The sequence below is a fragment of the Protomyctophum bolini genome (genome assembly GCF_963924005.1).
Source record: "Protomyctophum bolini genome assembly, chromosome: 13".
NCBI classification, from domain to species: Eukaryota; Metazoa; Chordata; class Actinopteri; order Myctophiformes; family Myctophidae; genus Protomyctophum; species Protomyctophum bolini.
In genome coordinates, this window is record NC_137874.1 from 25,633,858 (window position 1) to 25,654,267 (window position 20,410).

The 20,410-nt window shown below is 41.1% G+C and overlaps 1 protein-coding gene across 1 annotated transcript; it reads left to right on the forward strand.

The window, feature by feature from the left end:
* The first annotated feature begins 126 nt into the window (after positions 1–126).
* On the forward strand, positions 127–20,314 carry c2cd2 (C2 calcium dependent domain containing 2). Its single transcript, XM_080779356.1, has 13 exons — positions 127–1,041; positions 1,819–1,914; positions 4,329–4,448; positions 7,390–7,491; positions 8,649–8,765; positions 9,057–9,165; positions 11,489–11,597; positions 11,771–11,835; positions 12,013–12,128; positions 12,943–13,111; positions 13,749–13,990; positions 14,198–14,465; positions 16,697–20,314. The coding sequence occupies exons 1-13, from the start codon at positions 736–738 to the stop codon at positions 16,921–16,923; spliced, it is 2,046 nt and encodes a 681-aa protein (XP_080635482.1). The 5' UTR covers positions 127–735; the 3' UTR covers positions 16,924–20,314.
* Positions 20,315–20,410: the final 96 nt, after the last annotated feature.

Genomic DNA, 20,410 nt, shown 5'->3' on the forward strand with positions numbered 1-20,410 from the left:
ATATATATTGCTACATAATGCAGACTAGTATGCCATTGATTGGCTAAGTAAACACTAAACGTACAACAACATTACAGAAGAGCTCGCGCGGCATTGTGGGAGTTACAGTTTGTGTTTGTGCCACATCTTCCAGCAGGATCACTTTCAAACAGGACAGGACACACTTTACCATTCTGAGATCCCTACCAACACTACAGTCAGGGACGGAACCGCAGAGAAGCTCCACACGTACAAGCCTGACCCCGGTTTGTTGTGAGCTTTGAGACGATCTTCCGAAGAGTCTTCCAACCTGGAACTACTGTGGACTGTGGATATATCGGAAACATTTCATTTGTGGTGGAACTTTGATGTGTGATGGCTCTGTCATTTGGCCAGCACACAGGACAGAGCAGTTGGTTAGCCCACTGTAGCTAAAGCTAGCTGTTACATTCTGGGCAATTATAAACTGTGTATTGCAGTTTTACTGGACTCAAGATCTCCGTAACCAACGAGGCTGTGTTTTTTAACAGCACTGCAAAGTACTGCAATGGGCAGCACAAATAATAACTTCTGTTCTGGGTTGGATGTGTGCAAACCTGTCACTAAACAGCCGAATATAATGGTTGAGAAGATTGGCTTCACGGACTTCCTAGCTTAGCGGCCAGGTAAATATTCTGATAATGTCAGATACATTCTTACAAGAGAAATCCTAGGTGTGTTTGACTTTTTGGACATCGTCGTCATTTTTGCTGAAGGATGACGGATCCTGTGGAAAGCTCCAATTCATATGTCGGCGTGGGGAACCCGCAGTGGCTATGCATGGTCACACTGTTCATAGCATCCGTGGTGACACTACTGTTATACTTAGTTCAGTATTTCCAACAACAACAACAACAACAAGGTGGTTCAGGAACTCGGCAGAGAGCGGCTCATCAGAACAATGCGGCGGTGAAGGAGGAAGCGGACGCTCTGCTGGTCTGGGCGCTGTCACTGAAGAGCTGGAAAAGTCAATGGAGAGGAGCCTGGTGCAGAGCTCTGAATGAGGAATCGAGGAAGTCTGGAGTAAGTCTCATGACCATGATTTTACAACTCTGTAGCCCATTACATAACACTTCATGCAGGTATTGTCAGTAGAACGGCAACTTTAGTCCTGACGATAAGGTATTTTAAGACTGTTCATATTTTAGCTTTATTGTGATATGAACATTACACTGACTAGTATTGATGGCATCTCATCATCTTTTAATTAAGAGCAATCATTGGCATAAAGCAAGGTAAGGTTTCCATGGTGGAACTCAGTCTCTACACAGTACCTTTTCTAATAAATTGCATTGCATTTACTGTGTATCAAGCCTTTCTACAAAGAGCTTTATAGGTGCATTACATTCACACACAGATGGCAGAGATAACTATGCAAGGCACCAAATGAACCTGCTGCTCATCAGGAACAGTTAGGGGTTCAGTGTCTTTCTCAGACATTTTGACATGCAAGGAGGAGCTGCTGTTGATCATATTCCAAGGCTTTACCTCTCTTGAGCTTAAAAATGTTAATTTAGAGGTTTGATCTTTTCAGACTTCACAGTCTCAACTTCAACTACTCCTTGAGATGATTGCTTTTAGCAATCAGCTATTGCTTTTAGCAATCAGCAGCGAACTAACGAGAGAGAGAGAGCAGTTGCTTTTGGCATATTAAACTAATAATAATATTAAAATAAAATCTTATTTACCATGAGTGACAGTTATGACCAAATGAGGCTTTACTCCTCCTGGGTGCCATTGTAGGCTTGGCTTGTCCTTGTTTTATATGTGTCTTATTTATTACCATTTATTACCACACAGGGACCTGTTCAGCTTACATTTGAGGAGGATGGTCTTCAGTCATCAGAGCTGGTGGTCAGTCAAGTGTCTAGCTTTCAGAAGTCTGCGAGAAACAAGGTGAACTAAATCTATATCATGTATTTGTCATTCACCCACTTTGATATGATGTTGGTGTTTTTTTTGTTTTTTTTAATATCCACAATGATCAAATGAAGCTGGGATAAGCTTCACTGCTTTCAGAGAAAATTCATATAGAGTTTTTCAGTGACAGCGTGTGTTACTACCCGGTTGTGTGAATTCACATTATTACGTGTCTTCTGCAGACTGTCAATCACTGAGTGCAGATGCTGATTGGTTCTCCCACTTTTTGGTTTCTGCAAAATGCCCACCCAGGCCAGTGCTTGGGGCCAGACAGGTCTGCAGAAGAAGTATGATAATGTCAAGATGAAAAAAGCAAATATTTGTGTCATATTTTCTATTGCCACAACCGTCTGCTAAAATCAATCTCCACTTCCCTTGATGCTTTTCTAGTTAGTATGCACAGGATAGTCAACCAGATACCACTCATACCAGTCAACAACACCCTGTTTTGTAAACATTTTGTGATACCCTGTGGTACCCATGCAACTGGTTTAGTTTCACCCTGGGAGTTATTTTCGGGAGGAATTGGATGTTGTGTTGTTTGACTGGTTACCCTGATTGTGCTGTGTTGGGATCTTTTATGACATGCTGTATGCTCCTGGGTGATACAGTACATCTGGGGAGTTTTGTGAACAGGGACATATTTTTGCACATGCATTCGTGTTTGTGTGTGTATATATATGTTTTAAGAAGCTTATAGCTGTCCAGCTCAGTATCTAAGGAGACAGAACAAAATAATGCTTGGGCCAGGAAGACAGGAATACACAAATGCCTACAATGACATACTTTCATCTTTAGGCTTCTCTTCCCAGATTGAGAGAACTGGTATCAAACTTGTCACACACCCATGGTATAGTCAGCCAAAATTCTCACATGTATCCCCCATCCTCCGCACCCTCCATTGGCTCCCTGTCGTATGGCACCCCCATATCTTGCAAGTCTGATCGAACCCTATAAACCCTCCCGTGCTCTCAGATCAGCCAACGCAGGGAAGCTGGAAGTACCTTCACTAAGACGCCGGGACAAGGCTCCACACGTCCCAAACTCTTCTCCCTTCTGGCTCCAAAACTATGGAATGCAATTCCCATTGCAATCAGAACCGCAGACTCACCTCTTCAGACTCCATCTTAGCCCGTAGCACTTGCCCTAGCCTTGATGACCTTACAGGCGTATGCAAAGGCTCAACTTATCTAACTTAGATAGCATGTTATGTAGACATAGCACTTTATAGTATATATGCATAGTTTCATTATATAGAACTCCCTGGGCAACCAGTGACTTCCAGGAAATTCTGGATGGCAACCGAGGAAGGTCGGTGACGCTGGAGAGACAGCTGACCTCCAGGAAAGACTGGCAGGGCAACGGGGTTTAGCAACCTCTGTTGGAGCACTCGCAAGAGGGCACCAAGCAAGCTACAGAACGTACACATGAGCAATACCCCCAGAGTCTCCAGAGAGGAGGGGAGGAAGAGAGACTTGATAGGACAGATTCAACGACAGTGACACAGACGCAAAGAAGGGTTCCTTGACTCAAATATACCAGAGTAAGGCTAAGTGTGGACAAGGACGGACACATGCATAGACGAACAGTCTGGTGAGACGTAGGAGGACACTAGGCAGGAGGCAAACCATAGTCCTAGAGAGTAGAGACCTCAGTGCCTGCTATCCCCAAGAACACAAGGCAGAGAGAGCCTCCTGTTAGTTCTGGAATGAGTGAAAGGACAGTGGGCGTGTCCGCGGGGGGGGTGCCCTGGGTGCGGTGGTCGCTGGGGTGTGGTCAGCACTGCTTTGCTGCACCTGGCCGGCAGTTTGCTGACTTCCCTGTTGGCCGGGTGTGGCCCGCGGTGCTGGTTGTGCCTCTGTGATGGCTGCGCCCGGGGCGCCCCTTCGTGGACTTGTCTATAGCTGGAAGCCTGGAGGAGAGGGGCAGTGACTTGGCCAATCACTGCTGACTGGAGAGTGTAGTGGTTGAGGGTTGAAACACTCTAAGAAGGTTGGAGACCACCTGATGACCTCTCTTCCAGTCCAAGGCTTCATCCATTAGAAATGGATTATATTCGCATCTTTGATGTATTTACTAACTGATAATCCACTGTCCCAAATTGTAAATTGTTATAGAATGTCACACATGCACTGCATTGCATTTTACTGCAAATCTGCAATCCATTACAATTTAAGCATTTAGAAGATGCTCTGATTTAAAATAAGCAAGACCAACACAAAGTTATACATCAAATGCATATAATTCATGGTTCCCCTGGTTAGGTTACTTCTGTAAAATGTATTTACATAAATGTTGTCTGCTACTCTTTTTGAGCTCAGGAGCTATTATATTATGTAGCTTAGTGTGAGATTATTGCATTCTTTGAACCGTTTATTTTTTCCCAACAGGCAGCTTCCTGCAGGGTGGTTGGGGAAAAACTTCAGTTCACCTTTGGTGCAGAATCAACAACCACGTCTACAGCTGAGACCTGCAGATACTCTATCAGGATAGCTCCACTGGATCTGCAGGTAAACAAGTTATACTTACTTGTCAAGGCCACAGGCATATTCCACTGAAAAGCAGCATAATGTTTGCAATTTGTGGAATATATCTCTTGAAACCGTAAGACTAAGGTTGCAGGGTCTCTTGGGTTGTATGATTCATTGAACATGATGCATTGTCACTCTGAGCACTGGCAGGGAGATCTTATTAATATAGGATGGTTGATGTTTCTGCAAATGCCCTCGAAGGCCTCGGTTAACTTAAATCACTGTCAGGCCCTTGACCAAGAATATCGCTCTTGATAGTTTGGCCCACTTCTCTGACATCCATGAATGAGCAAGAGTAGGATCTTGTAAGTTGTAAGTAAATGATCCTAGCTTGAAACAAAACAAAACTGATGACTGTAATTCAGCCATGTAAATTATGATGTTTTACAATAGTCACAGTTCCTCTGAGCAGACAAGGCATACCGTTTTTTATTTCATTTTTTATTAATCGACTTGCTGAGAGAAATTGTGTGCATACATTTTCTGCATTGTGCATTCATCTCCATTAACCCATTATCCTGTTTACGGTTTTGTGTTAATTCCTCACAAATGTCTGGATAACAAGCTAACCCAATTGAATCAAGGCTATTTTTAAGCCTATAAGGTGCTTGACACCACTATGTGCTTGAGCTCACGTTGCTCTAAATACAACTTCAGTGAGAGTTAGAAGGCTAAAGTCAGGATTAGAGGCAACTCAGGCAAGGGGAATTTTTTGATGGTATATTGGTAGTTCTTTTACTACATAAAAGGAACCTTGCAGTGTTTATTTTAGCCTTTCTGTGTAGGTCTGGAAAAGTCACAGGGCCTTTTGAAATGTCTTCTTTCATCTGCTGTAGTCCAACAGAGCATTTGTTAACCTCTGACTCAGGCCAGAGCTAGAATGATCCTAGCTGACGTTATGAATGGCAGGTGTAGCCTACCTAGAGCAGTCCAGCCCAGGGTGTTTATTTGGAATAGATTACACACAATAGCATCGTGATGAGTCACTCTATGTGCTGTTTATTTAAAACACTGCTTCTAGGCCTATTACATGTAGCATTGTGGGGTGTTAATATGACTTGCGTTTCTAAGACCAATTCCATTAGCCCGAACAAAATTATTCTGTTCTGTTGTGAAAACAATGTAGCAGATAGTATTACTCTTCACAGAGTTTCAACCATTTTGCTGCCCTGTTTCCAATGGAAGTGATAGGTGAGATGTTGGAAGAGTATACATTTCTCCTTACTAAAAGCTACAGTAAAATGTGAAATGTCTTTCACTAAGGTAGAAAATGTATATTTTAAACGGTAAACATCCTCCTGGTGTGATCTGTTTGTATGAAAGTGATCCGGCCTCATTAATTCAGGTCACGGTGTTGTGCTGCTGGATCCATCCATGCATTCTCCACTGCTATCTGATAAGGCCTTTGTTTGGTATCACAGAGGCGGCTGTACACATTCACAGTGGAATCCAGGCATGCTGGAACAGGATGGCCTAGTCTGCCCCCCTCATGTTTCTCCCCCTCTTCTCTTTTGTGAGCCTAATAAATAGTTGCTAGACCGATAATTTACAGCAAAATCATTGTTTGTTGACTTAATCTTCTACAGGCTGTTTTTTTCCTGCCTTTTGACTTTGTATTGTATATGTTACATAATAAGTATTTGTGTTAACAAATTATTGTGCTGTCCCCCATTAGATTTATTTCATATTTATGTGGAACATTTTAAACTATCAGGGCTACTATATATCTTATTAAATCTTAGTATTGACTGCACCATAAATAGACTGTATGGTTAATATCAACTGGTATAAAAGTATAGGTTGGTAAAGAAGATTGCCATCCACATAGAGCTATCAGACAAGACAGAAGCCCTATTCGTACAGGACTCATTTTGTAGGAGGAGATGAGGATAATTTAATTACTACCAGAGTATCTCCAATGTTCTCCATGATAAAAAAACTGTCATGCCTAGTAGGGCTGACCCAAAACATTTGAATATTCGAACATGAAAAACAAACAAACATTTTTATTATTATTTTTTTTTATTTTTTCCAGTTTATGTTTAAAGAATTTAGCAAAATAGCTGATCTACTCCCAAACTGGTAGACATCTCACCAATCGGATAGAGAATTTAGACATTTCAGTCAGATTTAACCAATATTTATTATAGAATGAGAATACAGAGGCGAAAAGGGCGTCTATGTTTATATGTCTATGGATTAGACAAACCTCTCCACCAATAGTTTTCCTATATGATAAAACATTGTTTTAAAAAATAAATTCCACGCACATATTTTTCCAGTGCATATGGCATGCCTTGTTGTTGGATTCCATGATATTTACATTGGAATGAATGAGCCCGGCTGGAAAGTGTCCAAGTGGGAGTGTCTAAGTGGGAGAGGCCGGGTCCTAGTTATAGGTGAATTGGTCAGGTGACTGCCACATCAGCGTATGACATGTGGGTCTTGCAAACACTGTATATACCCACACAGTAATGCAGCATATTAATACCTCAAGTATATGTATGCACCCTTGAGCATAGCATGAAACCGCTCGAGTATATCCGACTGAACTAACTCTGCAAGCTACGTATCCTTTCACTAAAAGTAAATGTCTCACTAACCACATAGACATCTCATCGGCCAAATAGACATATTTACTTATTTACCTTACTTATAAACTTGTGTGGATGTTTGTTGTGTAATTAATTTAGAATTTTGTAAGAATGTATTTGGCATACGTTATGTGAATAAGTAGTGTTAAGTGTTGGCTAAACAATATATAAAATGTAACTTTCTCTTTTATTCAAACAAGTAAGTCTTACCAAATATAAAACAGTGGCAATGGGTGCCAGTGACCATGCTTAGCACTACAGTATACCGGTATACAGTCTACTATCTCCAATGCCATGGCATGCCATTTCCCCCTTCTGTTTCCCAGCTTCATCTGCAGATGCGGGAAGCTGATGAGGAGATTAAGGTGAGCTGGGCAGTTTCCCGTCTGGAGACATGGGACCTACAACTCAGTCCCAGCTTCACCCAGGTAATGTTGGGGCCTAGGGCAGTGTTTCCTACATAGGGGTTCACTACCAAATATACCTTTTTTTTTGGTATGTAGATCAGATATTTTCGGTGCGTGTCTGATTGTCTGGCCCCTTTTCCACCAAAACATCTTTGGTTCTAGAACTGGTTCCTTTCTAGATTATTGGACCCTTGGTGCTTTCACGGAACCTGCGGCCATTTATTGGTTACAGTTCCGCACCAACTTTTAGGGTTCTGAACTAATTCATTTTCTTTTTTCTGAACAATTTCAATATTCGACAGGAAAATAGAACCAAACCAAATCAACCCCGATGAAAAAGGGGCCTCTTTGTGGCACTGCACGCAAGTTTCAGGCGAACGCTGTATTTGTCTCACTGCTTCTAAGTTAAGATGCCTGAAGGTCAAAATAAAATGTATTCCCTGAGCAAATAGACGGGCTCTATTAGCTCAGTGGTAATCATTTCAGCACTTGCGCAGTGTAGCTTTAAGGCATTATTAATACATTCACTAGTTGTGCTGAGTGAGTTTGAGACATTTCTGTTTCGACATTAATTTCTTCATAGCTGTGTGATCACTGAAAAAGTATGAGCATCGATATGTAGTCCATAGTTAGCAACAGAAACTTAAATCCTGTATGTATATTCTCAAAATGTGTCTACCAGTAAACTAAATGGGTAGAATTTGAGACATAATCTATAGAAATAACTAATTTTGGAACATCTTAAGTTTACAGTACTCTGTGGGTACTAACATGTTGGTTGTAACTAACTTGTGACAGTAGTTAGGAGGGGTTTTAAAGCTTTTTGTATCATTGTATAATTTTGTATTAATGCCAATTTCAAAAATATGGTTATGATTTGGTGCCATTCCCAGCTATGCCCACTTGCTATGTCATTTTTAAATGCTCTAACTCCCAGAAACATTAGCCTGTGGTGTATTCGGCTAAATTAATTGATTTAAAAGTGGGGCGTAGTTTATATAGCAAAATGTGTATGTTGTTTTTGTTTGTGCAAAATATGCAAATGTCAAAAGTACAAATGGAATTTGTTCTGAATAAGGCATATTAGACAAATGGCAAAAATCAAACGGGTCAATGTGTCGTGCGAGAGAATGTTCACCTGTTCATTCATTTTGCATCATTCTTTTCTTCCCTGTCAGCACAATGCCATAGGATGCAGCATGGCAGCAGTAAAGGAGAAGCTAAAGCAGCTGCTATGTACAGTAAAACCCTCCGTGTTGCTGAGCTGCAGGCCTGCTCAGACCACAGAGGTCACGGTGAGCAGAGTACTCATAGCTGACATAATCAAAATCATGTACTTACCTTATCATGCCATGTCCCTATAGGATGTGATTGTTTGCTGGGGTGTATACACCCCACTATCTTGAATCATTAGAACCTATTTCAATGCAAATTAAATTCCTACCTGGGAATTAATTAAATTTGACGGGCATCCAAGACTGCCTGCTTAATTTAGAGGTCTGATTAATTTATAATCGGATGATCCTGCACTATTAGCACTTGATAGCCTTGTCGAGAGCCTTGATCTCTGTGGTTCTCTCCATTAGGCGGCCCGCAACAAGGCATTATCACCCCCAAAGCCCCCACGCGCTCATGACTGGAAGCTGCTGGTGAAGAATTTCCGAGTCACACTAAACCAGGAGGACGATGCTGCAGGTGGGATGCTGGTTTCTCATCACAACTTAGCAATTTAGCAAAGAAAAAAACAACAACATTAAGCTAAGACTAAAAGGCAGAAAGGAAGATTTGATTAGAGGCAGGGAAAGTGAGTCTGAAGAGGTGGGTTTTGAACACGGCAAGGGTGTTTATGTGAGGTGGGAGTGACTGAGAAAGCCCTGTCACCCCAGGTGCGTTTATTTTTGTCTTGGGGATGTCCAAGAGGTTGGAATCACCAGACTTGAGGGTGTGGTAGGGGGTATGGTGTTGGAGGAGGCCAGGAGGTTAGGGGTTCTTGACATGACATTTTTTGACTTCTTTTAGAAGACATTTGAAGAATAGGCCTCAGGTCTTAATGGTAGTTGGGTCACGATACATGCAAACATGTGCAAATTCTTCTACCAGATAATGTACTTATTGTGGTGTGGGTTCTCACTGGAAGTAAATGTATAATTTTAGTTTATACATCCAAGAGAGTGAAAGAACTGTCGGAGGACGTTTATTTGGATGTGTGACTGGTTCAAATCGTTTACCAAGTCTGCATGTTTGCATTTTTTTTTAGTTTTCAGCCCATCGTTAATGACAACATACAATACTAATTAACTTGCAATCAATCAAACGTGCAATCAATGATGAGTGATTTTTATTAAATCTGTCTCACCATCTGCCAAGGTTCCTAATGCTGTTCTGACAGATCCTCTCCCCAACAGGGAACTCATCACCCCATCACTAAATACTCTACCCATGATAAATGAGGTGGGATTCAGCACTTCTCTCTCTCTCTCTCTCTCTCTCTCTCTCTCTCTCTCTTGATTCACTTTAATTTAAGTGAAGAACACAATTATCCTGATGGGCTCATTGATGAGATCTTTTGTGGGCTGGATGCCAAGTCTAGAGGGTTTTAGTTGGATTGGGATTCTGAATCTTCAAGGTTGTAATGGACTAAATTTGATCTTTCTGAGACGTGGAGCAGCACACTTAGCCAGAGCTTTACGTGTCCACTGTAGGCCATGCATTATTTAACATCCGAGATATGATACTGTAGGTTTTCCTCCAGGAGATGTTGAAGGGATGTCTAGTAGTGATTGGTGAGAATGTTCTGTAAGCGGGAAGTTCACAAGATGGAACAAGACACTGAAGGTCACTCTGAGTCAGCTTTTTTGGGACACTGCTGGATGGTTTGAGGTAGAAACCAAGAGCAAAGAGAGGCAGAAAGACAGATGAAATTAGGAAGTAGCTCACAGCTTCTGCTTAATCAGTACATAGACTACACATAAACTAATCTGCTGACTAACAATTTGAATAACTATAAAATTAGGCTGGTGTTTTCTCTAATATAAATAAAATTGCAAACCCATAACAGATTTAAGAATACCCAAGAATACAGAAATGAGCAACAGAGGTCTTATCCCAGGACGAAGAACAGCCAGTGTATAAAGTCCCAACAAACAAAGGAGTCAATAACCTCCATCACTAAACAATGACAGTCATTGGCTGAAAGCCATCACATTATCATGACAGGAATGCACACACATTCCCATGTGTCAGCATACAGCATCCCTCAGCGTGCACCGGCGCAGCACTCCCATAGCAAGAGTTATGGTCTGAGACATGACCGTGTAGACTAGAGGGCATTGCTAAATAAATTAGAAGCAAATAAGGGACACTGAAAAATCTGTTTATCCAAGACATCATTTAGCAAGGTGAGTGATAGATGATGTTTTGACCAATAAAGTATCAACTGACTTTTTGAGGGGAGCTAGCCCCTCCTATGCCCAGCTTTGTGTGTACCCCATAGCGATGATTTGATTGGCTGGGCACGGAATGTGAGAAGAAAAAGAATCACACCCGTGTGAAGTGAGGGGCACTCTTATCATTGTACATCATCATGAATTATCTCATTCCGGGCAATCACAATTAGCCTTCGTCATCAATGTTTGTGTTACGCATGTTTACACTGACGTAAAATTGTCGATTCATTGTCAATGGGAATTTAATGTTTGTGTAGGACAAAGTTTTTGGACACTAAAAGCTTTCTGTGAGGACAGAAAAGTGAGGACACCAATTGTGAATGGCCGGAATGTGATGATGAAGAGCGCCCCTCACTCACCTGTCAACAATCAGCCAGTCTATTAGTTATGAGTTAGAGTTGGAGCATAATGTTGTGTTCATCATAATCAGGTGCTGGCCAAGCCATTTGGGAATCGCACTGGTCCTGGGGCCATGATCTTCCATCCTATGAAGTGTTCCTTTAAGCATGTAAACGGTAGTACCAAACTGAAACCCTGGTAGTTACCATGTTCTTCTCTGCTTTGTTTTGCAGGCAGTATCAGTCCCTACTGTGTGCTGCATTTGGATGACCCTCCACAGAAGTTCTCCACTTCAGTCCTAAAAAACACAGCTACGCCTTCCTGGGAACTGCCATTTATCTTGTAAGCTGTTGTATTCTATGTTTCTCTACTAATGTCAAAAGGAAAATTACCCAGCTATGTTTCACTGTCAATGGCATTATAGCCATTGAGAGTGAAATATAAAGTGTTTAATCTTCCAGGTTTTATTTGCACTTTATTCGACTCCCCTAACTGATTCCTGTCTCTCTCAACAGTGAGCTGAATGGACGATCTAAAGAGCTCAACATCACGCTGCTGAATGATGGGCAACCTCAAGAGAGTAAGAGTCTGTTTTGAAGTTCAGGGGCATTTTGACACTAGATTCTAGAACACTTTAATTATTTAATTATAATGTTACAAGAAACGCCAGTTGCTTTCCATTTTGGCAGTTCATAAAAATTTGCTACAATATGCTCAGATTGTCAGATTTTTAGAAGTGATATTGTTCCTTTATTAGATTCCTTACTGGGTCAGGTGTCGGTGCCTTTTGATCTTGTAAAGAAGCAACCCAAAGGACAACACACTTTTGCACTCATGACCAAAGACCTGGTGACTGGGTCACTTACTACTGAGGTAAGCAGCCAACATTTAAATGTCATTAGCCTTGGATATTGTGTGTATGCGACTGCAGGAAGCCAAACTAAATAAGTCGCTGAGAAGCGATGAGATGGGCAATTGACTATTGTCTGACGCACTCCTCAAACAAAAGAAACATTTGCTGGATCCAAACAATGCCTTTAAGGGTTTATTAAAGAAACATAAAAATGTTGTTCAAACTAATAGCAAGGTAATCACAGCGATCAAAACAAAGTAAAGCCAATAAAGCGGTATAAAGTTCTCCGTTTGTTCTCAGCAGGTGAACAGGTGAGGCTGTTGAGGTGACAATGTGTCCGCCCTTAGGCCCGTCACTCAATCATCCACGCACACCAGTCATAGGGCATAAATAAATCAACCAAATATAAAAATAACATGGGAAAAAAAACCCATCATAATAATAAACCAATTCCAAAATGTCTTTTTAAACATTGACCTGGCCAAGGATTCAGCCTTCTGTTCGGAGATCTACTCAACTTGCAAAGTCATGTTGCAATAGACCTACAGTATACATGTGAAATATATTAGTCACCACTCACCAGAACCAGGGGTGTGTGTTTTCAATTAATCTAACATGGTTAATGGATTTATATAGGAAGGGTTTGTCTGATACAAGGAATCTAAAATATCTAAATATTGAATCAAGCAGTTAAATAGCTGTCTGGGATAGACGTTAAAATGACCCCCGAAGTATTTTAAAGTGAAATGCCCTTTTCATGTGTTGTGTTATTGTGTTTCCAGTTTCCCACATTTGCTATTATACCAATGGTAAACTAATGTGTACTCCCCTTAGTTTACCTACCTGGAGCCCAGTGAGGTACGGACATGGCAGACACCCACCCCAGCCCCTACTAAGAGGGTGGAGATGGACCGTACAGTCATGCCCTGTGGCACAGTGGTCACCACCATCACTGCTGTGAAGAGCAAGCCGGGTCGAGCACTCCCTCTCGGACTCAGCACAGGTACAGTAGAAAACTGATATGTAGCCTCAGTGCAACGTAACATAATACAAATGTTTAGTTTAAGATTGCAGTCCTACTGTTCTGTTGTATCTTCAGTGCAGTTCAATTTTCTGACGCAGCATAAGCAAACAGATCCACAAGGGAGATGGGACAATATACAACACAAAGCGATCACCATTTTGATTGTAGATGACAATTACATTTATTTAACATTGTATTTATTTAATTGGGTGAAGAACAACTTCCAAGAAAAAAACTTTATGGGAAAAGAAAAGGAAGAAACCTCTGGAAGAATCGCAACATGAGGCTCATGCAAATAGGCAATTAAACCATGATTTTTTTCCACCCTAAAACATGATCGCCTTACTGTTATATAAGGAGGAAGATTTTTTTTCCAAAAAGTGTACAGTATTTGTTAAAATGTCGTTTTTATGTGGAGCAGTTCATTAAGTATGCCTGGTGGGTGGTGATGGGTGGTGATCCACCTGAACTTAAGCCGCGCCCACAGCTGTAGTTGTATGATAAAGGGGGAGGGGTTAGGGGAACCTGCAGAGCGAGGCAGAAACAAATATTCTGATTACAGTCACTAATGCTATGTTTACAGGAATTTTTTTATCAATCAAACTTTCTTCTTCAGAACCTTGTCAGAAGGCCACGCCCAGCAAGTCAAAGCTGTCTGAGAGGCGCGTGTCAGTGCAGTCTTCCCTCTCCGTTGCCACGGTCAACAAAGTCCTGTCCTCGTCCGACACAGAGCTGCTGATGCTCAATGGCACTGACCCCGTGGCTGAAGCCGCCATCCGACAGCTCCACCAGTCTGCTAAGCAGAAGCTCAAGTCCCCAGTGAAGAAGAGCACCATCATTATCTCTGGCATAACCAAGGTAAAGCTAACAGTTGTACACCAAGAAACTTTCTAGCTCTGCTATAGTCAGTCTGCAAGCATTATTTTAATCTAGTAATTCAATTATCGACCCCCAACATACAAGTAAACAACATAAAGGGAACATTAAGGACCGTAGGGCTTTATACATAAAGGCTTTAATTTATGTTGTACTTTAAATGGCACATTTTTCCCTTTCAATCCCCAGGCCCCCTTATCTCAGGATGATGAGCTGGCCCTGATGGCTGACTATGCTGCAGCGATGGATGCCTCCATGTCAGAGGGAAACTCTACCCAGGATATGACCGCTGCAATTGTGTCTGGGCCCAGTAGTCATCCAGATGAGTCGGAGCCTCAGGAGGGCCCCAGTGGGATGGGCCGGCCCCCAGGTGATTGGGAGAGTCAAGCAGGAGAGGAGATGGACCATACATCTTTGTCCCTCTGTGTGTCTGAGGCGAGTTGCAAGAAAAGACGAGGTGAGAGCTCACATAAATGACCACGTCTTTATGTTGGACATAGCAATATATAAATGTCCAAAGTTCTTGTTTTAGCTACGTATTGATGAATAACTTGCTTCATTCCATAACAAACCATTGCAGAAACTTTATAATTACATGTTGGAGAGATGCTATACATTGTCTTAACTCATTTAGGCCTGACCTCAACATTTTTAATAATTCTTCTAAATCCTCCAGTTTTCTGAAATTAATATTTTCACGATTTTTCAAAAATAGCAGACCTACAAGCTCGTAGCGCGCCACTCGGTGGCACGCTATGAGCTTGTAGATCTGCTATTTTTCAATAGCTAAATTATAACATCATGTTTAACACCAAAAGGGGTTCCCGCCCAAAATGGGTTGGCAATGTTTTCTTCTTGACTATTGGCTATATTCATGTCCATGTTATCAGTGATACAGCCTGTATTCATGGTATTTTTTTCTTCTCTTTTGTTCCTTCTGTTTCAATTATTTTTGATTTAATGTTTTATTATCTTTTTTTTAACTTTTCTGCTATCCAAGAGTATGTCAATTCTAAGCAGACATTACATGTGGATGAGTAAGTTTTATTTTTCATAAGTCACTTGTATGATAGCAATAGCAATGACTAGCTAGTAGCTAGTTCAATTGTGTTGACTTGTCAAAGTGACTGATGTTGAATCATTAAATATTTAGCAGTAGATCTGGTTATACCTGTTTTAGAAGGGCTGCACAATATTGACAGTAAACTGTAAAATTCTCTGCATGAATGTAATTTGAGAGTATAAAACTGAACCCGCCAAATTTAAGCCTTCATCAATGTATTTTATTATATTGTGCAGCCCTTTGTACATTTGTAGTTAAGTATTGTAGTACACATTGAGCTCATTTTTCATTTAACGATAAACTAATAATTAGTTTAATATTTTATTAGATGTAATCTGCTTAACCCAATCCACACTCGTGTCTCTCCATGAATCAAAAGAATACATATCGGGTAGAAACCTTTGTCCATATTGGTCTAGTATTCCTGGGGGTCGCCTGTGCATTTGACCCGGGCCATTCCCCGGCCTTGAGCTCAACCTCATTCCAGGAGGCACATTTCCACAGGCACAGATCATTGAAGATCTTGCGAAAGTTTCTGCCACCATAGGTGTACAGCTCTCCATTGTAGGTAAAGCTAAATGGCGCTCACGTCCTTCTGGAAGAAGCTGTGCAGAGGGTGTGTTTAGCCAGTTGTTGGTCTCTGTGTCAAACAATATAATGATGTCTCATCCCGGTCCCCATATGCGACGACAACAGATGCAAAAGTGGATGAGACACCACTGTTTGTTTCTAATGGACGTAGTCGTAGCATCTTTGTGTGCGTTTGGGTTCATTAAAAATCACACCTGTGTGAATTGAGGGGTGCTCTTATCATCTTACAACATCGATGATAAGAGCTATGATTCGGTGATGATGATGTAAAACATATTATATTAATGACATAGTTCCCCCTTAACACCTTCCCAATAAAAGGGAAAATATACTGGTTGAATGAATTGGTGCATTTAATCCTACACATTCCAGAAGGGACGAACATTACTTCCACCAAGATTAGATCTAGAATTCTAGATCATATCCAATCAGCAGACTTCTGACTGGATGACACATTGACTACACCACATAATCACAACTTCCCTGGTTCCATTCTGGCTGGAGACCTGTGTTTCAGCCAGGTCCTGACTCCTAACCCCTCTCTGCCCTCAATTTCCATAGTTTTGTCTATATGATCAAATTCTAATCATTAGAATTAGAATTATCCACTTACACTTTACATTACATTAGAATCTAATGTAATGTAAAGTGTAAAGTGGATAATTATCCATGTGTAATTTTTATAGAATAGGAAACTTCTGTGCACCCTCTTGCAGAATCATGGCTAAATTGCCTATTGTCTCTGTTTTTCTGCCAGCCAGATGAAGAGGCTTTTGACGTGTAGTGTGAGGTGATAATTGTATTGCTAAAAACAGACAACTTCCAACTAACACAAAATCTATACCCTAAGCTGCCCCAACTGTCTCCAACTGACTTGTAAATTAACACGATGAAAGGTACATTGCACTCAGAGGAAATCTCATTTTGACCTAAAATGGCATTTGTTGCTGTTTTTTCCCCACGTAGAGACGATAGCTCTGAGGTCATTAGTCATAACAACAATATCTTCCTCCCCCTGTCTTCCCTGTGTACAGGCAGCTTCCTTCAAAAGAGCGCCAAGCTGTTCTTCCGACGGCGGCACCAGCGAAAGGACCCGGGGATGAGCCAGTCGCACAATGACCTGGTTTACCTGGAGCCTCCAGCGACTGTCGACCGGGCCAGTCGAACAGCCACACTCAGCCGCATGCTCAACCGCAAACTGATGCCCAAGAATAAGAGCAAGGCCAATGGCTCTACCTCTGTGGGGGAGCCTCATGCATGACCCAAACATCCCATACACACCTACGCCTCTATTCTATCACCTCCTGACCTAGCCCCACTACTATATCTACCCAATACTCTTGAGTCTTGACCACATTTGGTGTCTCACCTCCATTGTGAACAGGAAAGCTGTGCAGATGGGGACGCTCATTTTTATCCTGTTCAGGTATCCTGCCTAATAGGGAACGTAGATATTTCATCGGAATGAATGCATGTGTTAACTACGTACAAAGAGGTCCTCCACAGATTACATTATCTCCACCAGGCCGTGTGGCCTATCCAGGGCTGTGTACAAAATGTAAAGCGGGCTTGTATAGCATCACCATGAGGCCGATTTGAAAAAACTGACTTTGGCCTTCTGTTAGCATGCACGAGAAATGTGGCACTAATTGCTTCAGTAATTTGCAAGATTAGTGCCGGACTCACACTCACAGACACAGATGGGGGTGAAAACATAATCTCCGTCCCGGCCTTTAGCCTCGCGGAGATAAGGCTATCCTAATATTGGTTCTTCAGATTCATGCTGCAGAGGACCTTATTTAGCTAATTTCCTTTTCGACTTTATGCAATATTTGGATGACTTATTTCTTTTTTGTGTGTATGTTTCTGTAACACATGTATGTACAACCACAGAAAGTCTATTTGGGGTGGCCTTTCTATCTACCCTAAGGCAATCTATTTCTAAGAGTGTCCTTTGGTGACCTGATGTGGAACAAGGATGAAACAAAGAGTGGTGTTGGTATGATTTGCACATTTAAAAATAACCTGAACATGAACTTGACTAACGGTGCAATGACAAAATCTACTCTTGTAAAGGCTTGAGTTACTACCTTTCTGCAGACTTGATTTGTGTTTAATGATTGATAAAGGGAGATGATCTTTTCACTGTGATGCTGATGCAAGTGGGATGTAGAAAATGTTTTCACGTCAACATGGTGACTTGGGAGCAAAATAGTATTTATGGTATGTCAAATGGCCCGTTTTTTAAATTCCTCCAAATTGGCAAGTACCTGTTGCTGCTTACAATTTAGCATCAATAAACCAAGAACAGGAGGGGGTCTAATATCTGCGTGGCTCCCATGTGGATCTCTAACTTCGTGTGGCCAGTCTGTGATGTCAGGCAAAAAGAGCAAAGCCATGCACATACCCAACCTAAACTTGGGCAGGTGCTGCGCAAAAGTCTGTAATGTCAGACATAATGGAGCACCGAAGTCTGACGTCAATATCGGTAGAGGGCGCAAATCCACGGGTTCATGTACTTTTATTTCCATTGTAATCCCCATAGGGGGATTTTAGACCGCCTCATATAAGAACTGTGTTTGAAAAATAAACATGTCATCCCGGCCGTTTCACTCATATGGATATGAAGAATCAACAGACTGAGAGAAAACGCTATTGTTACTGCTACTGAATTAGTTACATTTTCATTTCATATATGCGTGACTGACTGTCGCAAACGATAGAGACACCTTCCCGACAATAACACAGAGACATCTTGTTTATTTTTGGACCACAATGCTTATATGAAACGATTTTAAGATCAACCCATGTTATTCTCCATATAGAAATTACTTCTGTGAACCAGGGGAATCGAGGGGATGAGCGAGTGACGTCAGGACTTCGGCCCTCTATGGGCTCTATTTTCGTCCATGCTAAACCCCTTATCCCTAAACTACTTTGCCTTTTTTACTATTTTGAGAAAACATTTTTGAATAGTTAAAATAGCCAATCTACAAGCTCACGTGTCCATGTAGATTAACTATTCAAAATTATTTTTCAAAATACTAGTAAAAAGTAGTTTAGGTATAAGGGGTTTAGCATGGACGAAAATAGAGCTTAATGTATCTTTCATGTACGACAACATATTTGGGCAAGGTTTCAGCCCAATCTGACCCTCATCCACTTCCATTATTAAATTAAAGTCAAATATCTAAAACATTTGTAAATAACCTCTGCGGGACAGACGGACCATCATAGGAGGCTCGCTTTCTTCAGAGCCACGCCATAAAAACAAGGTCAACGTCTTACAATTATTTCCAATGAAGATATTACTTCATAAACCACAACATATCAAAATAATGTTCAGCATGATTCCTGATATCTGACCTTGATATAAAAAAAAGTTACTACAATCTGACTTCATTTCCCCATTGTAATTTATACAGTGCAAAAATCACAAATACCCTTTCAAAACAGTTTAACCACACTGGCTAATGTGAGTATTTCAATTTGCATGACATTTTAGAATGTTTACTCCTATTTCGGTAGTATTTTAAGGATATGCAACTTCTTTGTCTTCCTAAAAGATTCCTCTTCTACAATACTGTTATCAATGGGGTTGTTAGGGTAGAAAAGGGAACCAAATGAATCATGCTGCCCAAGCCATACTTCTTGCCGTGCTCACTAATGAAGGTTTTGAGAGGTCATTTCACTGAATAAATGCTCATTATTTTATTGAATGTTTAATTGCTCTTACGATATGTATCATATATTTGGACACATGCACAAAAGTGTGAGAAACTTTTAGAGATACCAAATGTTTTTGTTTTGTAATCCAGCTAATGATTGTATTATTTCTCGTAAAGAGCTATTGATGAAATGCTTCCAAATATTGGCTCCATCATGTTAACTACTGTAAACCTTTTTAGAAAACTAGACAGATGGTTGATGCAGTACACTGATATCGATGTAAATATCTTATGCTCTTTGGTTATGCCGAGGATATGACCTTTTCATGTGTGGCTCGCTGACTGAACCTGGGGCAGTGCTGACTGGTCTACTCTACAATCAGACTGAAAAACTGTGGCAAATGCTGTGAATCAATGACTGGCTGTTTTGCCTGTACCATCAGTTGTCTCAGTTCAATAATCAATTAAACTATACACATGCAATTGTCCACATATTCCACACGAGGAGATGAATTCTATTGGGCTATCTGAGGGAGAAAATGTGTGCTTTTCTTTTAATTGAAATGACATCTTCCACTCCTGACACGTCAAATGTAGCATTTATGTAGGCCTATATACTGTATAGTGACTACACTACATTGTTCAAGGGAGGCCATTTAGAGCTCTCTCCCAGGTTGAAGAATAGTGAAAGAAACTATTTAACATAGGGAATGACTAAATGAGCTGTTTAAGGTAAACCATGCACCCCCTCGGGCCCCTCCCTCCTCCCTTTATTCATGGAAGGCTGAATCCTGACTATTATGCATTCAGTAAGCAGTGAGCCTTATGCAATTAATAAACTGCTTCCTGGTGTTTTTGTTGGCATATCTGCTCTGTGCACAGAATTTGTCTGTCTGCTAATGCAGAATAGCAATGTCCTGCAGGGATTATTACTGATTAATGTGTCAGGTTATCTCCAGCAATAAATATCGAGTGAGTAACCGACTGTGTGCTACTTTTTGTGTTATTGTTAAAGTACCTTCGTATGTTATGTAGCCTATAGTGTATGCCGTTGTGTTTCATATAACCACATGACATTTC